We start from the raw sequence: 22,676 nt of genomic DNA, 5'->3' as shown, positions 1-22,676 counted from the left end.
AAGAAATGTATTAAGTTATGTCCAATAAAAAAGGTATCATCTTATTTTCTTTTCCATGTTTTATTTTATTTGATTTCTATTGATAACCTCTGTAACATAGTAATACAGTAGATGTATGATCCATCCAGTCTGCCCAACAAGATAAATAGATATGATGTGATACTACATATGCATACTTGATCTGTATGGTTCTTTTCCATACGTGCATAAAATTATGACTTTTATCTGAAATCTAAATATCATTGATATGGTTTATTCCATTTACTAAACGATGTCTGATAATTGTTAATAATTTCCATTCTCCAGTGCAAGAGTGAGATATGCGACTGCGAAAAGGACAGTATGGTAAGATTGACATTATTTTTTCTGCCTTACTTTCTGATACTTGATTATGTATGTTCTTTTGTAAACCAGCTAGTGAATTAAGTGGTATATACGTTTTTAAAATAAATCAATACTGCATTTGTTGTCTAACACTTTGAACTGCCTACCACATGGAAAATTGGTTTAAAATTAGTTTGATAAAGTGCACATGAAGTACCTGAATAAGAAATATCCTTTCACATCACCCTGTAGGTGCTAACTAAAAATTAAGAGAACCATTGAAAACCAAAACACATAAAGTTGATTTTTGTTTTGTGTTATGGTTGGAAAACCTTAATAAAAATATGAAACAAAAAAAAAACACATAAAGGTGCTTTCAATTTAGACAGTGAAATGGAATACTTTTATTTAAAAACATAAAAGGTACCAGACAGGGTCAGACCAATTGGTCCATATAAGCTAATCCAGATCACTTAGAAATACCTCATAGATCCTAAAAGGAAAGTCCATTCCATTTACTCACTTCCAGGAGAGCTGATCATCACTAAAAAGCACCTGTTAGATCGTAAAGGAAAAACCAATCAATGTTTCCTTATGCAGTCAGCAGCCATATTGGAACCACTAACCAGGTAACTAACTGGATCAAGTAAGGACAGCAATATAACCCCCCCACCCCCACCCCCACCCCGGTCAATGGCTGCTAACTGGGTGATATGTCTGGGTCAGTGCTGATCCTGTTACCAACATTAAATATCCAGTTTTATTTTAACCACTGACTGCTGAGTTGAATATTGGGCTTTTTCATTTTAGAATTCTTAATCCAACGATTGCTGAATTTGGCCAATATAGTCTCTGGTGAGGGTTCAAAAGAAGAGACCTAGAGTTAATGCTTTTATTAATATACTAGTAACGAAGGCCCATTTCAAATCGCAATGAAACGGGCGCTAGCAAGGCTCCCCTCCATCCCTTTGTGTCTCCGTGTGTCGCCGGCCCCCCCTGCAGCCTCCGCCGAAGGCCCCCCCACCCCACTGACCTGCCGAAGTAACGTGTGCTCCGCCCTCCGCCCTGTGATTTTGTATGGCTTCAGAGCTTCGAACTTACGAACCTGGCTTCAGTGACGTCAGTGCAAATAGAACGTTGAGGGTGAGTTTTATATATATAGATATTCAGGGTATCCTGGATAGTGGACTAACATTGAAACTTCAAGTGGCTAAATTGATTGGTTTGGCTTTCTCCAAAATTAAAAAATTGTGAGACTTATTGAATCCATTTAATTTCAGAATGGCAGTGCAATCTTTGATATGTCCTTGCTTTGACTATTGTAATAGTCTGTCAGAGGCGTTCCAAAATCTTCTTTAAAAGCATTGCAGTCAGCAGAAAATGCCACAGCCAGAATTCTGGCAGGTGGATCTAGGTACACCCATAGGTGCTCCTGTTCTCAAGGGTTCCCATTGGTTACCGATAGAGCAATGAAAACAATTTAAAATACTTTGTTTAGTTTTTAAAGCACTGCATCAAATACTCTAGGACTCTATCAACCGGCCAGGTCTCTTCGTTCTGGTTCCCAGGATTTACTAGAAGTTCCTTCTTTTCATTTTATTAGACTTGAAGCTAACAGGAAGTTCATGTTCAGAGTTACAGGTCCTAAACTCTGGAATAAACTCCCTGTATCTTCTGCAGTATCACTTTGTTCAGTTCAAGAAGGAACTATGGGGATTACATTCATTTACTGTTATAACTGCTACGATTAGCTTGTTTTTATGAATTCTGTTTTTGTATTGACAATGTTGTATGTGATATATTTGTAAAGTATTGTGTGTTTTTTTCTGTAAACTGCCCAGGACTGTGGAAGGAGTGTTAAATAAATAAATACATTGTGATTTCTTTTCAGGTCTGGTTTCTGTTCATTTGTTGTAATGTTCTTTGCATTTGCACAAACAAGTATAGTTGTACCCACATCCTAAAGATTTATTAGGCAGAAGTAGATAATCAAATGTATGTTTTTCTTTTACAGCAAGTGGACTGTGTGATCTTGGATGATGGTGGATTCCTTCTGATGTCCAATCAGGATGATTATATAAAACAAGTAAGTGCATGACACAAGTCATTCTGTACGAGTGGGACGACATTTTAAGAAAGAACATTCAAATGGGAGATCGGAGATCTGAAGTCCTCCTTTTATTTTACATAGTAACATAGTAAATGACGGCAGATAAAGACCTGTACGGTCCATCCAGTCTGCCCAACAAGATAAACTCATTTTACATGGAATGTGATACTTTATACCCGAGTTTGATTTGTCCCTGCCTTTCTCAGGGCACAGAACGTAAAAGTCTACCCAGCACTGTTCCTGTACTAAAAGTTCTGAAGCTAACGTCGAAGCCCCTTAAACACTCCAGCCTATTCATATCTATTGAGTTATGATCAGGGCATAGACCGTAGAAGTCTGTCCAGCACTGTTCTTGTACTAAGTTCTGAAGCTAATGTCGAAACCTCTTAAAATTTACACTCCAGCCTATCCCTCTCTATTCAGTCACGATCAGAGCATAGACTGTCGAAATCTGCCCAGCACTGTTCCTGTACTAAAAGTTCTGAAGCTAACGTCGAAGCCCCTTAAACACTCCAGCCTATTCATATCTATTGAGTTATGATCAGGGCATAGACCGTAGAAGTCTGTCCAGCACTGTTCTTGTACTAAGTTCTGAAGCTAATGTCGAAACCTCTTAAAATTTACACTCCAGCCTATCCCTCTCTATTCAGTCACGATCAGAGCATAGACTGTCGAAATCTGCCCAGCACTGTTCCTGTACTAAAAGTTCTGAAGCTAACGTCGAAGCCCCTTAAACACTCCAGCCTATTCATATCTATTGAGTTATGATCAGGGCATAGACCGTAGAAGTCTGTCCAGCACTGTTCTTGTACTAAGTTCTGAAGCTAATGTCAAAACCCCTTAAAATTTAGACTCCAGCCCATCCATATCTATTCAGTCACGATCAGGGCATAGACCGTAGAAGTCTGCCCAGCACTGTTCTTGTACTAAGTTCTGAAGCTAATGTCGAAGCCCCTTGAAATTTACACTCCAGCCCATCCATACTCGTCCCCATCCCCTTTATCATTTTCATTGCCCTTCTTAGAACCTTTTCTAATTCTGCTCTCTCTTCCCCTTATGTCATGTCCGGCATGCTCAGTTTCACTAAAATGCATGTGCTGGATGTGAGGGGAAGAGCGAGCAGGGTAGGAAATACAGCAGAGCTGGAAAAAATGCTTCAGCTGGCAGGGGATCCCTGCCAGCCAACCCATGGACATAGATTCAGTTTTGGGGGGCCCAGGCCCCTGTGGCCCCCCCTTAGCTACGCCACTGATATGAAGTGCAGTTAATGTAGAAGCATTACTTTGGAGATTAGTATTAACAATGGCAGTCTGCGCCAAAAGCACCTTACTCATATCAGTAAGTGTTCCAAATTGCTTCTAGCGTGAATTCTGAAGGTTTCTGTAGCGACATTCCTGGAACTTCACCAACAATGGCGTGCTTCCATATATAACATAATAGATGATGGCAGATAAAGACCTGTATAGTCCATCCAGTCTGTCCAACAAGATAATCTCATAGCATAAGGTATGATGTGATCAGATCCAACAGTGGCCGCATCCATACCCAGAAGTGTTGCTGATCCTGCTGATGCAGCGCCTGTAACTCGATGACCCGGAAAAGGAAAACTTCCTCCACAGACATGGACTTCATCCCTCTCCAGCCTGAGAACTCCAGTGTCTTGCATTGAGCTCTTGCTTCTAGATCCAGTGATTCTTCCAGGAACAGATGTGGCGGGGGTGGGGAGGGGGTCTGTAAGTCGGAAGTTAAAGAGATATCAGATCTAAGATCTGTAGTGTCAGAACAGCTGGAAACTCACAGACAACTGATAGACCCTCAGCCTGCATTTCTTCTTAACCACCTCGAAGTATGGAGCACCACACTAAGCTGCTGACTTTCTCCTGATTCATCCCTATGTTAATAGGTTTGAAATGTTTTTGTGATTAAGATAATTGTTTACAGATCAACTGTACCAGGGCATTGAGATTATTTTGACCTATAGTCAGTGCCTGCTCATTATCATTATGACTGTCACTAATGAAGGGAAAAAAGAAAGCAATAAAAACCATGTTAGGTATTAATTTTACTTCTGTTTCCTTGTGTGGTCACAGACACAGGAGAGCAGAAAACTTTCTGAGAAACCAGGGTTTTCATAAATTAATAATTAGTCCAATTAGCAGGAATAAAGGCTTTAGTAGAATCTTTGTTTCCAGCAAAATATTTGTGATGCTGTATTATATTAGGGGAAATAATAATGTAAAAAGGAAAAAGAATCATATCATCAAGAAACCCATTTCACCATAACACTTTTAGCAACATAATTATCTTAAAATTAACGACATGAACATGGATTTGGGCACATTAAGAGCCTGGAAACTTTAGTAGGTTTAGCAGATCATTTGCTAACCAATGGCAGCATCTCTAGACTGAAGTATTTGGGGATGCAATAAAGGGGGCAAGCAAAAGTGACATTTCCATGCATCACACCCGCATCACAGCTCTCCCCTCCCCACATTTAAACTAGCTATAAATGATAACCACAAGAATGGCTCCAATTCTATATATTGTGCCTAGTGCTTCACGTCAAGACCCAAGTGTATTCTATAACAACGCGCATAACTTAATGGCTTAACAACCCAATCAGCATTTTTAACAACACTTATCAAGTAATAATGAGCACTGTCAATAATTACAATCTATGCGCATAACTCACTAAGCATATTCTGTAATGCACAACACTTAAGTGCTAGTGTGCAGAACCAAAAAGGGGTGTGGTTATGAGTTGGGAAATGGACGCTTCGTGGGCGTTCTAAAATTCACCTGCCCCTCTGCATCTACAACTGTGCAGCGATATTTATGCCACATTCTCTTGGTGTAAATGGATGCACGCAGTTCTAAGCATATTCTATATGCTGTGCCTAAATCTAGGTGCCACTTAAAAAAATGCATTTACATGGAAATTTTATTCCATGCAAATTTTTCAGGCACCATATATAGAATCTATCCCTTTATGTCTAAAGAAACCTCAGTTTCAGCTGCACAGTTGAATGGGTAGATGTGAAGCGTCTCTTCACGCTTCCCAAAAATACTAGGACTAGGGGGCATGCGATGAAGCTACAATGTAGTAAATTTAAAATGAATCGGAGAAACGTTTTCTTCATTCAACGTGTAATTAAACTCTGGAATTCATTGCCAGAGAATGTGGTAAAGGCGGTTAGCTTAGCAGAGTTTTAAAAAGTTTTTTGACGGCTTCATAAAGGAAAAGTCCATAGACCGTTATTAAATGGACTTGGGGAAAATCCACAATTTCTGGGATAAGCAGTATAAAATGTTTTGTACTTTTTTGGGATCTTGCCAGGTATTTGTGGCCTGGATTGGCCACTGTTGGAAACAGGATGCTGGGCTCGATGGACCTTTGGTCTTTCCCAGTATGGCAATACTTATGTACTTATGTAGTTAAATTATCATTCAATGATGTCTTCTGGAGTCAATACAGAATTTCTATATAAGCCTCACAACTCTCGGGTCTGTAATTTACTCTCCGCATTCCCCCCAACCATGAAGCTAGGACCATAACCTTTCAAAATATATAAATACTGAACAGCATACGAACAATACTAATTGCTAGAACTCAAAGTGCAAGAACCTAACTCTGAAAAGGCAGCACTGCAAATATTGCACTGGGTCCTAGAACACCCACTTTCCTCCTATTGGGGAAACATAAGAAATGAGATTCCTCACAGACCCCTACACAGGAATTAGACAGTAACAAAATCCTTTACCTCAGTCACAGAACACGGGAAGACCCTCACCTAATATAGAATGAAGAGCCACAAATTATAAACAAATATGCAAATAAAAAACTTGTATAGTCACAACATGGGAAATAGTATAATCTAGGCACTCACAAACGTAAAACAGCTTTAAAAACCAACAGGCTGATCCTGACCAAAACCTGGGTTGGTGTTCCACCTTATCTAGCCTAATGGCTGCATCAACCCTCTTCCATTACCAAACCACTGAATGCCAGTCTTTTCTTCCACTATTCTGTTTGCTTTCTTCTCTTCCTGTCCCTATTCTTTACAATCAATGGCATCCTTTTCTACTTTCTACTAAAATAGAATTTGAATTGTCTTGTGTGCAAGAAGTGTGGTATAATAAATTCAATAAATAATAAACACGCAGATGACACCTGTGTACATGTTTGGAATAATGACATATGCACATGTATGTGTGCACACGTGTGCCCAAGAGCTATCCTGCAAATACCCACATAACTGGGGGATGGGGTATATGTATACATCTAAATTATGGAATACTGTTCGTTGACATGTGTCCCTGCTGCTTTTAGGTGCTACAAGTGCAGGTATTGAGATCCTGGGTTACACTGGCAATCTTAAGGGACGCCAGGTTCTTAGATTCTGCTGTGGAGTAGGCTCCTCCTCCACCACGGTCTAAGGGCACCTAAATGGAGGTGTGCAGTCAAAGAATTACCCCCTCTGAGGGACAATATTTATTTATTGGGATTTTTTTGACCGCCTTTTTGAGGGAATTCACTCAAGGCGATGTACAGTAAGAATAAGTCAAACAATTACAGCAGTAAAAATATTTAAACAACAATACAAAGTATGGCATAGTATACTACATTACAATGCCAACACAATATACAATAAAACATTTTAACAGGGTGTAAGCAAAGATGGAACATATAGGTAGATAAGATAGATATGTGCACCCATTACATGCGTGAAGGTTTAGAATGAAGGTGGTTGTGTACACGTGTGCACAGACTCAAGTACATGCCAGAATTCTGTCTAGTACTATTCTGAAAATACCACTTTACATAGCTACTGAATATTTGTAAGGGGGCGGACAGAGTTCCCAGTCACACTCATAAATTATAGAACACTGGAATTTACATGCAAATCTTCAGCATTAGATGATGACACTCACGCCAACTCTATGGTCTAAATATTAATAAGGAGATTCTATTTATTGATGCCAGCTAAAGAGCCTCAATGCTGTGCGCTTAACCTCAGTTCTATAATGGCATCTGTGCATCAAGTTCCCATTGTAAAATTCTAGTGTACGATGGCATTTGACGCCCATCTTTAGGCTCGCACTCTTGCGCCATGTCAGTGGCAGGCATAAGCTCCTGTGCTTAAGTGCAACAAGGGACATGAATAATTTATAGAATTCAATGCATGTAACAAGGAGGCATGCCAATGGCCTTCCCATGCCCCGCCTACATGTACTCCCCTTGCAGTTAGGCGCTACCTAATCAGCAGTGCCTTTGACGCACCTCAGTGTCACCTACCTTTAGGTGCCATAAGCTCTTATATACCCAGTTATTCCCATATATTATAAAGAAATGTAGACGCCTACATTCCTGTATTGATTAGGCTCCTAGCAGGCACCTCTGGGAACTGAATTAAGTTGGCCCTGTTATAGAATCACCCTCCGTGAGCAGTGCAATGCTGGCAAAAAGAAACAGAAAGGTGTTTCCTCAAAATACAGAAAGAGAAGACATGAACCTTTCCGAGAGCTGACACGTTCTAGTCTTTAAAAATTGAAAATACGCTTTTCCTTTTGCTTCCTTTTTGGTCTGGGCACTTTTCTAATTTAGGTTGGTCCAAGTTTGTTCTACTTTTTTGTGCCAGTTTCTTCCTAAATTATTCTTTCTCCTCTTCTTCCCTTCCTTCTCTACATCTGTCTGACACTGATTTGTCTTTTGTTTTATTTTTTTCTCTTCTTTTTATTTTTATTTAGTTATTTATTTTAGTTTTTAATATTGTTACATTTTCTAGCTTTTGCTAAACATTAAACTAAAGAAGGAGTTTCTCTGTTTTTTTTTTCTTTTGGGGGGTCATTTTGAAATGAAATGAAAGAAGCCCATTGTATTTTGTTTTTCATTTTGGGGCCTTTACTAAGGTGTGTTAAGCAGCTACCGCATGTTTTAGGCAGATCTCTGCTAATGTCTACTGTGCTTAAAAACAACCAGCACTGGAGAAAATGTATGCTAGCTGCTTAACAAAGGTAGGGATATGATGTGGGTAGGTTGGAGGAGCGACCAGCAGTGACAGCTAGTGCACAGAGCAGTACCGATTGTGCAGCTTCACTTAAAGCCAGTGTCCATATAAGGGTAATTTCTGACCCTTAGTGGTAGTACTACAAGACTACCACTAGAGGTCAGCAGGCGCGTTTTATTGCCAGACCCAATGACATTGGAGCTGGGGGAGACCATTCCCACTTCATCTCACTAGTCCATCAGGAGATAGCCCTAGGTAAGTTGTGGGGTTCTCGGCCGACCAGTTTGATCTTAGGAAAGGATTTTTTATAAAGGGTTGGGGCTGCATTTAACCTTTGAGTTTAGGTGACTTCAGGAGGAACAGATTGGGACAGAGGGGACTTTTTGGGAGGATCTGATCTTTGGGGGGGGGGGTGATCTTGGAGGGTGCAGAGCAGGGGAGATCGGATTGGTGGTCAGGTATTTTGGGAGAATGGATCTGACTGAGGGGGTGTTGGAGGGTTCTCACATAGAGGGGCATAATTGATCGGGGCGCCCAAGTTTTTCTGAGGGCGTCCTCGCAGGACGTCCCCACAAAGGGGCGGGGAAACCCGTACTATCGAAACAAGATGGGCGGCCATCTTTCGTTTCGATAATACACTCGGGGATACCCAAATCTCAACATTTAGGTCAACCTTAGAGATGGTCATCCTTAGAGGTGGTCATCCTTAGAGATGGTCGTCCCTGGTTTTCAGCGATAATGGAAACTAAGGACGCCCATCTCAGAAACGACCAAATCCAAGCCATTTGGTCGTGGGAGGAGCCAGCATTTGTAGTGCACTGGTCCCCCTGACATGCCAGGACAACAAGCGGGCACCCTAGGGGGCACTGCAGTGGACTAACTGATGCACTAACTGAACGGAAAAGGCCTTCTCTTACCGATCCCATAGCGATTCGGAAAGGAACGGGCATGCATGAAGGAAATCACATGCAAATGAGCTGCTTACTGTTAGCTCATTTGCACACGATTTCCGTTCTAAGGAGGGGAAGCCAGTGCAGAGCAGCCAAGCATTATGCGTGGCTGCTCTGCACATGCCAAAGACGGCTTCATACATGCAGACAAGCTGCGTGTATAATAGCCATCTACAACCTTAAATAAATTGCCACCTACAACCTTAGGAAAATACAAGTCCAGGTGAAAACGTGCTCGTCAGGGATGTCTTTCTTTTTTTTTTTTTTTTTTTTTTTAGAGTATGGGTGAAGGCTCTCTCTCCAAAATGTGGATGTTCCTGTGAGAAAGACATCCATGCCTTTGCTATGCCTCCAATACCCCTTTTATTTATTTGGATTTTGGATCACAAGTAGCAGCAGTGGACCATGCCTTTTGGGAAACAGATGTCGGGGTGTTCCACCATAGCTATTTGGTGTTTTTAATTCATGTATATTTTTTAATGAATCTGCAGCACGTTCCATGATTCTGCACTGCCACTGCATGTAATGTGTTGTCCTGTGGTAAATGTTGACTTCCCTGTGTGGTAAATGTAGGGCAGATGCTAGGCATGCTTCGTGCACTCACCTCTTAGTCTTTGCACTTACCATGTGGTGCTTTTTCATCCTAATGCATGTGTTTCAAAATAAGAGCACATCACTACTTTTTCATACATCCTGTAATCCTTAAGCCTTTTTCCCCATTTCTTCCATCTCATTCTCTCTCACTGGTCCTTCTATTTTGTTTCTCCTACCTTCATGATCTGTTAACTATTGCTTATTAGAATGTAAATTGGGGTTTTTTTAAATGTGATTAGCGGTATATTGAGTGACTACATAAATCATCGAGTTTGCTTATTGGAAGTATTTGATATTAGTCTGTGTGGTTGTGTAAAACACTGTTTTCAAGTACTTCAGCCCACAGTATTGACTTATTCTCTTTTAGATTGGAAAATTCTTTGGAGAGATTGATCCCAGCCTTATGCGAAAACTCATTGATGTTTCCCTGTATGCTTTTAACAAATCCTATGACTACCAGTCCTTGTGTGACCCTGGCAAGGAACCAACACAAGATGCTGGTCCACGCTCCGTCTATGTGGTACGAGTCTTTGCACGAGATTGGAATTGAATATGATGATGTGATGTAGATTTGGATACCTGCTTATTTTTAATTCTTTTATTTCATATCTTCTAGCCTACAATAGCAGACATTTTAAACATAGGCTGGTGGGCTTCTGCCGCTGCGTGGTAAGTTCCAATCGACATTAAATTCCTTTCTCAGAAAAACTAGGTTTTGGTAGAATATCACTGCTTTTATCTCCAATTCCTTATCTAAATTGTTAGTCCCTTCTATATTCATATATCAAGAGCACTGAGTAGAAATCTTTCGAAAAGGTTTAACAGCAAATCTGTGCTCTCTCCAAAGATCTGGACAATGTCAAATAAGATACACAAGTTCAGTGTTTTTATTTTTCCAATATTTTTGTTGAATGTTGGAGTGGAGGAGTGGCCTAGTGGTTAGGGTGGTGGACTTTGGTCCTGGGGAACTGAGGAAGTGAGTTCAATTCCCAGGCACAGGCAGCTCCTTGTGACTCTGGGCAAATCACTTAACCCTCCATTGCCCCATGTAAGCCGCATTGAGCCTGCCATGAGTGGGAAAGCGCAGGGTACAAATGTAGCAAAAATAAAATAGATACTATTGGAGATTCTACATGGAATGTTGCTACTATTGGAGATTCTGAGGAACTGAGTTTGATTCCCACTTCAGGCACAGGCAGCTCCTTGTGACTCTGGGCAAGTCACTTAACTCTCTCCATTGCCCCATGTAAGCCGCATTGAGCCTGCAATGAGTGGGAAAGTGCGGGGTACAAATGTAACAAAAATAACTAAAATAAAAAAATTAATGTTCCAAAATCCACTTCAGGTTTCTGAAAAATTCAATGTGAATACACTGGATGGTTTTGAACCTGTTTCAGATTTTCCTCATGCCTGATAGAAAAGTCAAAAAGGCTTCAGGCAAACAAACGCAGACGTGGTGCTCCAAGATGCACTTTTAAGCTCTGCTTGACTGGACCTTTGCTTTCTTATCTGAAGATTGTTTATTTTTTATTTATTTGAGCAGTTTTACTCCAATTGACCCCTGACGCAGCTGCTTGTGCACCGAAACACTGCCCATGTCTGGTCTGTTTATTAAAGATCTCTTGATTGTTCCAGTCTTGAAGGCCTTTTTGTGCTTTTTTTGTGTTGTCTTTGCTGGTTGACATTTTGACCCTGTCTTCTGCTCCCTGATAGGAACGTGAAACACATTTTCATTGTTGAATTTTTCCCCATTAACCCGGAGTTGATCAAAGAAGAAGTATCACTGAAAACTGTTTTAATTTATTACAAAGCATCTACGGCATTTACATTTGGAGATTCTTTATAAAAAAATATCTAAGCTTAAAAAAATCAACGCTTCAAGAACAAGACAACGCTTGTCTGTTGACATGGCAGACATTGCTCAATGATGTAAATCCTGAATGCAAAACTCTTTCGCTCAATATAAAGTCCCCAAATAGGACAAAAAAAAACGGTATCTCTACAAGAATTGTCCCCTATAATGTTTCTATGACCTTGGCTAGGCCTCCTATAATTTGATGAAATGATAATCAATTATAAATCTCTTGGTTAAAATATGGGCTTTCACAATCTTATTTTGGACTATAATGGGCAGTTTTCAAGCTTCCTGGATGTCTTCTGTGCTTGGTCTTTGCACCAGTTTTTGAAATGGACGTGTGTGTAGTTACATTTTGAAACTTGCAGTGATTGTAAATGATATACATCAATAATATTTGCAAAAACCATCTCTCAACTCTAGTAAAGACATAAACCATGGAATACTCTGCCAGAGGTGTCACAATCGATTTCTTAGGAGTTTTAGTAAAGATTTTACAGAGACCTCAGTGGTGCAACTGAAAGACTTCTCAAATTTATGCCTTTAAGAATTATGCACTAAAGTCGTCATCGGTCTTCTTGCTTATGTATCTTTTAACTTTTACTGCTGTAAACATTTATTTATTTTAAAAATGTCTATACCACCTATAACTAGGTGGTTTACAAGAAATGTGCACAGTATTCGTATCACAAAGACTGAAAACAACATTCTTCATAAAGCAAATAACTTGTAATAAAGAAATGACTTGAAAGACTTAGGGCCCTGTTTGCTAAGGTGCGCTAGCATTTCTAGCGCGTGCTAATGCTAGAGACACTCAAGAATATATGGGTGTCTCTAGTGTTAGCGGGCACTAATTTTTAGCACATGCTTAAAACACTAGCGTGTCTACAGGATGGCTGAGTAAAAAGGACCCTTATCTTTTTGTCGGCTCAGGGGCAAAACAGTCCGACATGACTCACGTTTCCCACAAATGCTGTTTCATGGACAAACCCCCTAGAAAAAAAAAGAACATATTAAGTCTCTCTTTTCAAATATTAGTTTGTATTACTTGTAGCCATATTTTGCTCCGGGACCCCCTTTAATCTTTTTTTTAAAAATGGACCCCTTACCATTTAATTTATCCACCTTCAGTTGCCGACCAGCGTTATGCCATCTAAAATGGCGCTGGCATGTTAACCGCTGCTTTTTAAATCATTAGCTGATTTCTTCCACCAACAACAGAACACTGGCTCAGTGTTGTCATAACAGCAAAACCCATTCTATCTCTGCATTTAAACCATTACGATGAGCCGTTTGCAACAAAAATATCCAATGTGGAGGAGTGGCCTAGTGGTTAGGGTGGAGGACTTTGGTCCTGGGGAACTGAGGAACTGAGTTCGATTCCCACTTCAGGCACAGGCAGCTCCTTGTGACTCTGGGCAAGTCACTTAACCCTCCATTGCCCCATGTAAGCCGCATTGAGCCTGCCATGAGTGGGAAAGCGCAGGGTACAAATGTAACAAAAATAAAATAGATACTATTGGAGATTCTACATGGAATGTTGCTACTATTGGAGATTCTACATGGAATGTTGCTAGTGGAATAGCAACATTCCATGTAGAATCTCAAATAGTAGCAACAGTGGAGGAGTGGCCTAGTGGTTAGGGTGGTGGACTTTGGTCCTGGGGAACTGAGGAACTGAGTTCGATTCCCACTTCAGGCACAGGCAGCTCCTTGTGACTCTGGGCAAGTCACTTAACCCTCCATTGCCCCAGGTACAAATAAGTACCTGTATATAATATGTAAGCCGCATTGAGCCTGCCATGAGTGGGAAAGCGCAGGGTACAAATGTAACAAAAAAAATGTTGTTCCTTATAATTGAGTATCCTTTCTTAATTACCACCCTCCCACCCTTCTATAACTCACTCTAATATCCTCCATTTTTTTATCTCTCACAGTGTGATTTTTCAGCATCCAGTGTGATACCAACGACGATTCCACATTCTTAGTAACTATTCTAGATTTGTGTTCATTCATTCTTAAACATACTGGTCTGCTTCTTCGTCCTATGTAGATCAATTTCATGGGCATTCTATCAGATAAACCACGTTGAAACTGTTGCAGACTGTAATTGAATATGTCTATATGGTACGACCCGACTGTTGATGTTTCCGTATTGAACCTGTGAAGGCCAACTCACGCCCCATTGACAATGTCTAGAAACAGAATGATTCTCCAACCTACCATTTGAAGGTTTTACTTCATATCTCTAATAAGACAGTATTTCCCCAAACGTAAGGTTCCTTTTATAGGCTATAGCTGAGAACTCCATTGAACATGAATAGAACTGCAGCTCATGCCATTGTGAACTAAGAATTTGCACAAATGTTTGTGCCTTGTCCAAAAATGGTAAGGCACATGTTAACAGGTCCTGTTCTGAAGTAGAAGATTTGTCTAACAAAAGCAATTCTCTATTTGCGAAGCGAGCTTTCAAATAAGCTTCCGAAATGGCTCTATCGTTGAAACACCATGACAAAAATGCTGCTTGATGTTTATAATCCTTTACTGAAGTACATAATGCAGCGGAGGCATAAGAATTGACTTACTGGTAAACGTTTTTTCAACTTCATAGGGTGAAAACTAGAAAAATGTGAAAAACTATTTTTCTCAACTGGCTTCCGATATAAGGTAGTACATAATTTGTCTCGTTTATATCTGAACATCCAAAAATTGTCTGCAATATACTATACTTCAATGTGAATTGGAACTGCGAATCCAATGAATTAATCCAGATTCCAAATTTGTCCAAATCCTCTTCTGTGCCTTGCCACAAAAAAAAAAAATGTCATTTAAATATCTTTTCCCTAAGATCACAGGACCAAACTCAAGTGCTTGATACAATCTTGTTTTTTCAAAGCAGGCTACATATAATGTTGCCAAGGAGGGTGCTAAGGTAGCCCCCATAGCAACACCATGTATTTGTTGATAAAATCCATCAAACTAAAAATAATTTCTTCTAATAACCAACTCAGCAAATGACATTAAAAAGTCAGTGGGTATAGGTGCTTCTTGATGAGCTTGCGGCGTTTCCATAATAACTTCCATAGCTCCCTCTTGTGGAATTTTTGTGTATAGTGTATTGTGTATTGCTAACACAATATTTTTCAGAAGAGTCCCCAACTCTTTCAACAATCTCAAAAAATGCCCTGTGTCTTTCAGATATGAAGGTATTTAACTACTTCTTCCCTTGAAAATTTGTCCGCAAATTATGATAAAGGCTCCAAAATTGAGTCCCTAGTGGACACAATTGGACGCCCTGGTGGTGATTCCAAATTTTTATGGATCTTAGGGATGAAATATATTTTAGGTGTTTTTGGATATTGTTCTATCAGAAACTGTGTCTCCTTAGTTGTTAACATTCCACTGTTCTGTACCGGGATAACTAAAGCTTTAATTTGATCTCTCAACTCTGGTGCAGGATCACAGTCCAACAGATGGTAAGTAATATTATCTAACAATTGTGTACTTGCTTCCAATTCATATTGTTTCCTAACTTGTATTATCATGGCTCCGCCCTTATCCTATTAAATTAGACGAAATCTTCAGATTTGTCAATGCCTCATACTGTGACTTAGTTAAATTTGCGTGCTCTTGTGAGAACTCCTCTCTTCTAATGTCTTAAGATCTCTCAATTCCAAATCATGAAATGTCGATATGGATCTATCAGATCTAGTGGATACCATTTTGATAAAGGTTTCATCACTGATATATCTGGAGCAGATGGTTTATCATCAAAGTATATTTGCAATTGTAATTTTCTTACAAAACGCTAGAACTCTATTCTTAATTGAAATGGATAATAAACTTTCTTTGGGACCAAATCGAATCCCAACTGCAGCACTTCTAGCTCAACAACCAAAAGAGTTTCAGAAGATATATTCACTATTGTTGACATCGCTCAGCCATCCTGGAATGCAGATCTGGTCTTACATTGTGTTGATTCCTTCCTTTCACGTCTCCTTTGGCTCGACTGATATCTGTTTCCACTGAATCTATGTCCCCAGCAGTAGACCTTCCCGCTTTGTCTGTTGATTCATCACTTCCACTGTCTGATTTATCCGAGGAACACTCAAATGCTACTATTGACGAACAGTAGGTTGTTTCTCTCGCATCCACATATACACCCGGTCATTCTGATCATCTTTTTCATCTCGGCCCATTAAATTCCTATGGGCTTCGTCACATTTGCTGCACCAGACTCACTAGCTTGGCTTTGTAAAAGGAGTCCTTAGTTTTTCTAACTTACAAGTTTGAAGCTTATCTCACTAAAAGGTCCTTTTACAAAGATGTACACCCTTACACGAGTCTATCCCATGTGCTATTAGCATGCGGCCATTAACAAAATTAGCATTTGAGCCCCTACCATCACCTACGTTGCAGACTTAAGGGCTCATGTGCTAATCCTGTGCAAATCAATTAGGGGCCCTTTTACAAGGTGCGTAAGAGCCTACGCACATCCAGCATGTGCCAAATCGGCATTACCGCCCTGCTACCGTGTGCCTCAGATGGTAATTCTGAATTTCTCGCGCGCCGAAAACATGCAATAGAAAATAATTTTCTATTTTCTACCATAGGGGCGTTCCTGGCGGTAATCGACAGGTGGTGTGTGCTGGATGGTTACTGCTAAGTCACTGGGTGGGGTTAAGGGCTCAGGCCATAAATAGATGTGCGCTGGTTTTTGATTTGCCACACGTCCATTTCCCGGCCCAATCCCCCTCTTTTTTTTTTCCAGACGCTGTGGAGAAATGGTCCAGCGCTCATCAAATACACATGCCCACACTACTGCAGGCCACTTTTTGGTACACCTTTGTATAAGGACCCTTAGAGGGGCATAATCGAACGGGGCACCCAAGTTTTCCTGAGGAAGTCCTCGCAGGATGTCCCCATGAAGGGGCGGGGAAACCCGTATTATCGAAACAAGATGGGTGTCCATCTTTTGTTTTGATAATACGGTCGGGGACGCCCAAATCTCAACATTTAGGTCAACCTTAGAGATGGTCGTCCTCGGTTTTTGGCGATAATGGAAACCGAGGACGCCCATCTCAGAAACGACCAAATCCAAGCCATTTGGTTGTGGGAGGAGCCAGCATTCATAGTGCACTGGTCCCCCTCACATCTCAGGACACCAACCGGACACCCTAGGGGACACTGCAGTGGACTTCAGAAAAAGCTCCCAGGTGCATAGCTCCATTATCTTGTGTGCTGTGCCCCCCAACCCCCTCTCCCAAAACCCACTCCCCACCACTGTACACTACTACCGTAGCCCTTATGGGTGAAGGGGGCACCTAGATGTGGATACAGTGGGTTTGTGTTGTGTTTTGAAGGACTCACATTTACCACCACAAGTGTAATAGGTAGGGGGAGGGATGGGCCTGGGTCTGCCTGCCTGAAGTGCACTGCGGTACCCCCTAAAACTGCTCCTGGGACCTGCATACTGCTGTCATAGAGCTGAGTATGATATTTGAGGCTGCCATAGAGGCTGGAAAAAATATTTTAAAATTTTTTTAGGGTGGTAGGGGGGTTAGTGACCACTGGGGGAGTAATGGGAGGTCATCCCCAATTCCCTCTGGTGGTCATATGGTCAGTTCGGGCACCTTGTTGAGGCTTGGTTGCAAGAAAAAATGGACCATGTAAAGTCGGCCAAGTGCTCGTCAGGGACACCCTTCTTTTTTCCATTATCGGCCAAGGACGCCCATGTGTTAAGCATGCCCCAGTCCCGCCTTCGCTATGCTTCCGATACGCCCCGGGAACGTTGGGCGTCCCCACGGCGGAAAGCAGTTGAGGATGTCCAAAATCTGCTTTCGATTATGCCGATTTGGGCGACTCTGGGAGAAGGACGCCTATCTCCCGATTTGTGTGGAAAGATGGGCGTCCTTCTCTTTCAAAAATAAGCCTGTTAATGTTTTTTTTCAACACGTCAAATTTGGTGAATTTTTGTCCCCTTTTTAGAAACTTATTGTGTCCATGGACAGACAGACAGACATAAATCACTTGTATTTGATTCTTCTGAACAATTTATAGGGGTTATTTTGGAAGCCACATTCATGAAAATTCCAGCACTTACATGTGGAAACAACATTCACTTGTAAATGGTAATTTTAGATGGGTTTAATTTACACATGGATGTCCATAATACATAGAAATTGTAATGAGGCATGTTGAGGCAGGGTTTGGTTATTGCCTGGGTGGGTCAAAAAACTACACATGTCCCCCATTTCATAAAGAGAATGATGCATATTATTTCATAGATCCATGTGAGATCTACAGTTGCTCCCAGGCATGTACAGCTTTTTAAAGAGTGTTCAACTCAACCAGCCCTTTACAGGAAGCAGTAAGGGTGTTATCCTCTTAATCCCGCATGAATAAACATTGCGACCTCTGTATATAATTAGCAGCATTCATAACATAAGAGTAGCCATACTAGGTCAGATCAGTGGTCCATCTAGTTTCCTGCTTCCAACAGTGGCAAAGCCAGGTCCCAAAGATTAGGAAGATTCCAGATTCCCGTAGAATGAATCCAGGAACAGCAATGTAGGCTGCTGCATTTTCTCCCCTGATTTTTGCCACATTGTATCTTTTACTAATATACTGGTGGAATTGAGGATGTCCTGACCTGGACTTCTTGATTCTGATGTCTATATTCTATGTAAAATGGGTCTATATGTTATAAACTGTACAAGTGACCTAATCAAATTCCGTGTGGAATGAGTAAAAATCAAGGAATGCAACTTAGTCACTTTGAAGTTGCACTGCTGTACTATATTTGTGATGGCAAAATGCCAATCATAATCCTTTAAAAACAATAAAACACCCAGCCAACAATAAATGCAATCATTTAAATAAATCCCAACTTCACAAGCTTCTGCCAGCTGGCCTGTGTCAAGGGCACAGTTTCAAACTTATTTCTATATTTTGAATTACAGAAGGACTATTGTTTTCAAGGCAACAGGCTATATGGCTGAAACAACTCATAAACTGATGGGCTGGCAGTATATCATTTTCCTGCTGCCCCAGGGCACAAAGAAATGCGCAATTAATTCATTATTGCTTACATTCAGAGAAACTGCAACTTGGTTAGTCCGGAAGAGCAAATGGAAATGCTTATTATCACCTGTGTCCATAATAACTGTACATAGAAAACCAGATTTTAGTAAGAAGAACCAATGGGCTTCTCTTTATTGCAGCCATAGATCCAAGCAGCCCCCTTGTGGATTTGACATAACCTCTTCCATGTTGAAAAAACAGTGAAATCTTTTCATTATGACAGTTTTCAAAAGACTGGAAAGCTGAAGGAGCTGTGACGATTTCATTTGAACTCATCTCTTCTACTCAGCAATGGAGGGGTTCCCAACTCTTGAACGTTACATGAACATTGTCCTATCTCTGTTACTCTTGCATTTATGGATTTATGAATTAATTGACCAGCAATCCCTAATTGGAAATAATCTTACTGATTGCATAATTCCCAGACAAAACTGAGTAAAATAAAACCTGCTGATGGTTTCCCTTGTTATAGCATAGATTTTTTAAACAAATTTCAGTATATTGTAACGTAATCTGCATTCCTTGTTCTTTGCATGAGTGGAATTTAAATATCCCTTCACTTATACAACACATACTTATAAGCAGAACAAAGTACATTATGGCAGATAAGGATCTTCCTTTCCCTTACAGATCATCTGTTTTTTCCTTTGCTTTCTTGAGTTATGTGGAGGGGCTTTTCGATGTGATACCCAAGTCCAATTGTAGACTTTTTGCTGAAAACATCTGCAGAGCTAATCCTGAACATAGCAATTTTCAAACCGGGAAAAAAAAACATCTATTTTATTGTTTTGAAAATTGCTAGTTTCCAGGCATTTTGTGCTCAGTATGGATTTCTTTAAGTACCATTTTAAAAAAAATGTCCTAGAGAAAAATGCACAAAAGAAAGCCACATGGATGGCTGTATGGCACCATTCCTAGTAAACTGACCACCCAGACATTCTAGCAGTGCAGAGGGGCAGCCTAGTGGTCAGTGCAGTGCACGTCACATAAAGGGACCCAGGTATAAATCCCACCTTAACACCCTTATTTTGTACTGTGAGCCCTCCAGGAACATCTTAAACCTACGGCACCTAACTGTACACCACTACGAAAGCCCTCAGTCCAATTAGTACAGTTGGTATTTTGTGGGTGTTGGAAGGCTCACAATCTCCACCACATGTACTAGTTAGAATGGGATATGAACCTGGATCCCTTTCTCTGCAGTCCACTGCACTGACAAGGCTACTCCTGGGACCAGCTTGCTACTGTAATAGAAATGACCATAAAATCGGAAGCTTTCACATCTGACACTGTCACATCTTTGGGGGAGCTGGAAGGGGGTGTTATGCCTTAATCCCTCTAGTGGTCGTTTAGGGTACCTTTTTGTGACTTAGTTGTGTTTGCATTAGGTCCTGATAAAACGTCTCAATCTACTACTACTACTACTTATCATTTCTATAGCGCTACTAGACGTACGCAGCACTGTACACTTGAACAATGAAGAGACAGTCCCTGCCCGACAGAGCTTACAATCTAATTAGGACAGACAAACAGGACAAACAAGAGATAAGGGAATATTAAAGTGAGGCTCAATCTGAGCCCTAGATGATTTGCTTTTGTTCCATCATCACTGAAAAAGTCCATATTCTGGCCCTGCTCAAACCCCACCCAAACCCCACCCTCAATATACCCCGAACATACCCTCTAGTGATTTAGAGAAAATTAAAGAGTCATGGGATAGGAGCATGGTTCTGGTGTGGATTAGGAATTGGTTATTGGACAGAAAATAGAGGGTAGGGTTAAATGGTCATTTCTCTCAATGGAGGAGAGTGAATAGTGGAGTGCCACAGGGATCAGTACTGGGACCAGTGCTATTTAACATATTTATAAATTATATGGAAATCGGAATGGTGAGTGAGGTGATTAAATTTGCAGATGACAAAAGTTTTGTGTCATCTGCAAATTTAATCATCTCACTCACCATTCCGATTTCCATATAATTTAAACTTTTCAAGGTTGTTAAAACACCTGCGGACTGTGAAATATTGCAGGAAGACCTTAGGAAATTGGAAGACTGGGCATCCAAATGGCAGATGAAGTTTAATGTGGACAAATGCAAGGTATTGCACATTGAAAAGAATAATCCGAATCATAGTTACCTGATGCTAGGGTGCACCTTGGGGGGGGGGGGGGGGGGTCAGCACTCAATAAAAAGATCACAGTGTCATTCTAGATAATAACGCTGAAATTTCTTCTCTCACCCAATTCAGCTGTGGTCATCCAGTCAAAGAAAATGCTCAGATTGATTGGATAAGTCCAACCTCTAGTAAAACCATAATGCCCAGGATCCTACTGTGCTCTCCTCTGTTCTAGCAACAGTTGGACTGAACTCGTATATGAAAGCAACCTTTATATCAATGGTGTTATTTCATTAACATAGAGGATCTTTTACAAAGGCTCAGTAGTGTTTTTAGTGCAGGCTAATGATTAGTTCATGCCTTAGTAAAAGAACTGTTCTGTTTTGTCAATGCAATTGAAACGGTATAGTAAATAGATAAACGATTAATGTAGAAGCACAAATCCAACACAGTGAAAAGAAACTGAATCGCGATATATTGTTTAGACAGGGATTTGGGATGAACATTATTAAAACACAGTAGAATAATTTCTTTTGTATTAGCTCATTTTTTTAGGAGAAAATAATTTCATTTTTGAAATTTAGGGCCCGATATTTAAAATGATTGAAAAGACCATTTAAGCCACCTGCCCAGGGCTAACAGGGCATATTCAACAGCAGCGAACTGGATAGAGCTGCTGAAAATGTCTGTTTAGCACCTAACGTGAGACTGGCTATTTTGGGGGCGTTCCGGGGGGCAGAGCCAGCACTTAATTGGCCAAGATAAATGCAGAAATAGGACCACGCAAAAGTCAGTCCTATCTTTATAAGGTTCATCATAGTTGGTTAAGTGGTGAATAATGCACTGAACCGGTATGTTTTTACTTCCCTGTATACCCGGAAGTTCAAAACCAGAACCCGCACGTGGCCCGACATTGAATTTCCAGGGGTTTATGTCAGTGGCAGTCAGCAAAATGCTGATCACCGCTGGCTAAGGAGATGGGGAAAGGTGTGGGGGAGGGTGATGGAAATCTTCCAGTGAATTTCTGTAGTTGTCACCTAGATTGCTAGAAATATTGTTAACAAGTTTGCGGCCCTCTAAATAATTGTTTGTTTTTCAATTTTCTTTGAACGGATGTCAAACATTTTTAAGTTGCCAAAATTTGTACAATTGGAGAATAATGTACAGGAGGAGGCAAAAGTTCAGTAACGCAAATGTTTTCTATCGTGTAGGTCTCTACTACAGCAGCTGTTATGGAGCATAACCTTTCCACATTTGCTAGAGGCAGGTAAGTTAAACATCAGGTTTGACAAATCTATTTCTAATGAAATGTGCATCTTCTTGATTTTCTCAGTGTAACAGTCATTGGAGATGAGCGTAATGGTTCAGTGGTAGCACTTTAGTCTCCTGTGCATTATCCCAGGGGTCTTTGAGAGGGGAAAGAGTGTCTCTAAGATCAACAGGAAACTGCAACAAATACCTGATGATCAGAATCTGTAAACTCAGCACAAGGATAGCATCAGGACGAGAAGAATCAACAGGCCTGATATTCAGCCGGTGGTGCATAGCGCTTTGCTGACCACTGTCAGGGTTATGCCCAGAATGCCAGGCTATTTCCAGGCTTCAGCATTGAGTTTGTGGAGCTGGCTAAAGCGT

The 22,676-nt window shown here is 40.7% G+C and overlaps 1 protein-coding gene across 1 annotated transcript in view; it reads left to right on the top strand.

Moving 5' to 3' along the window:
- Nucleotides 1-22,676, top strand: part of CACNA2D1 (calcium voltage-gated channel auxiliary subunit alpha2delta 1) — a 578,231-nt gene that overhangs the window by 524,042 nt on the left and 31,513 nt on the right. The window contains exons 31-35 of the mRNA XM_030217110.1: nucleotides 307-345; nucleotides 2,339-2,410; nucleotides 10,354-10,506; nucleotides 10,603-10,655; nucleotides 22,253-22,308. Coding sequence (XP_030072970.1) covers nucleotides 307-345; nucleotides 2,339-2,410; nucleotides 10,354-10,506; nucleotides 10,603-10,655; nucleotides 22,253-22,308 — 373 coding nt within the window. The remainder of the gene's footprint in view (nucleotides 1-306; nucleotides 346-2,338; nucleotides 2,411-10,353; nucleotides 10,507-10,602; nucleotides 10,656-22,252; nucleotides 22,309-22,676) is intronic.

Source organism: Microcaecilia unicolor, chromosome 10, assembly GCF_901765095.1.
Source record: "Microcaecilia unicolor chromosome 10, aMicUni1.1, whole genome shotgun sequence".
NCBI classification, from domain to species: domain Eukaryota; kingdom Metazoa; phylum Chordata; class Amphibia; order Gymnophiona; family Siphonopidae; genus Microcaecilia; species Microcaecilia unicolor.
The sequence above is the reverse complement of the archived record's forward strand: the minus strand, read 5'-3'. Positions and strand labels throughout refer to the sequence as shown.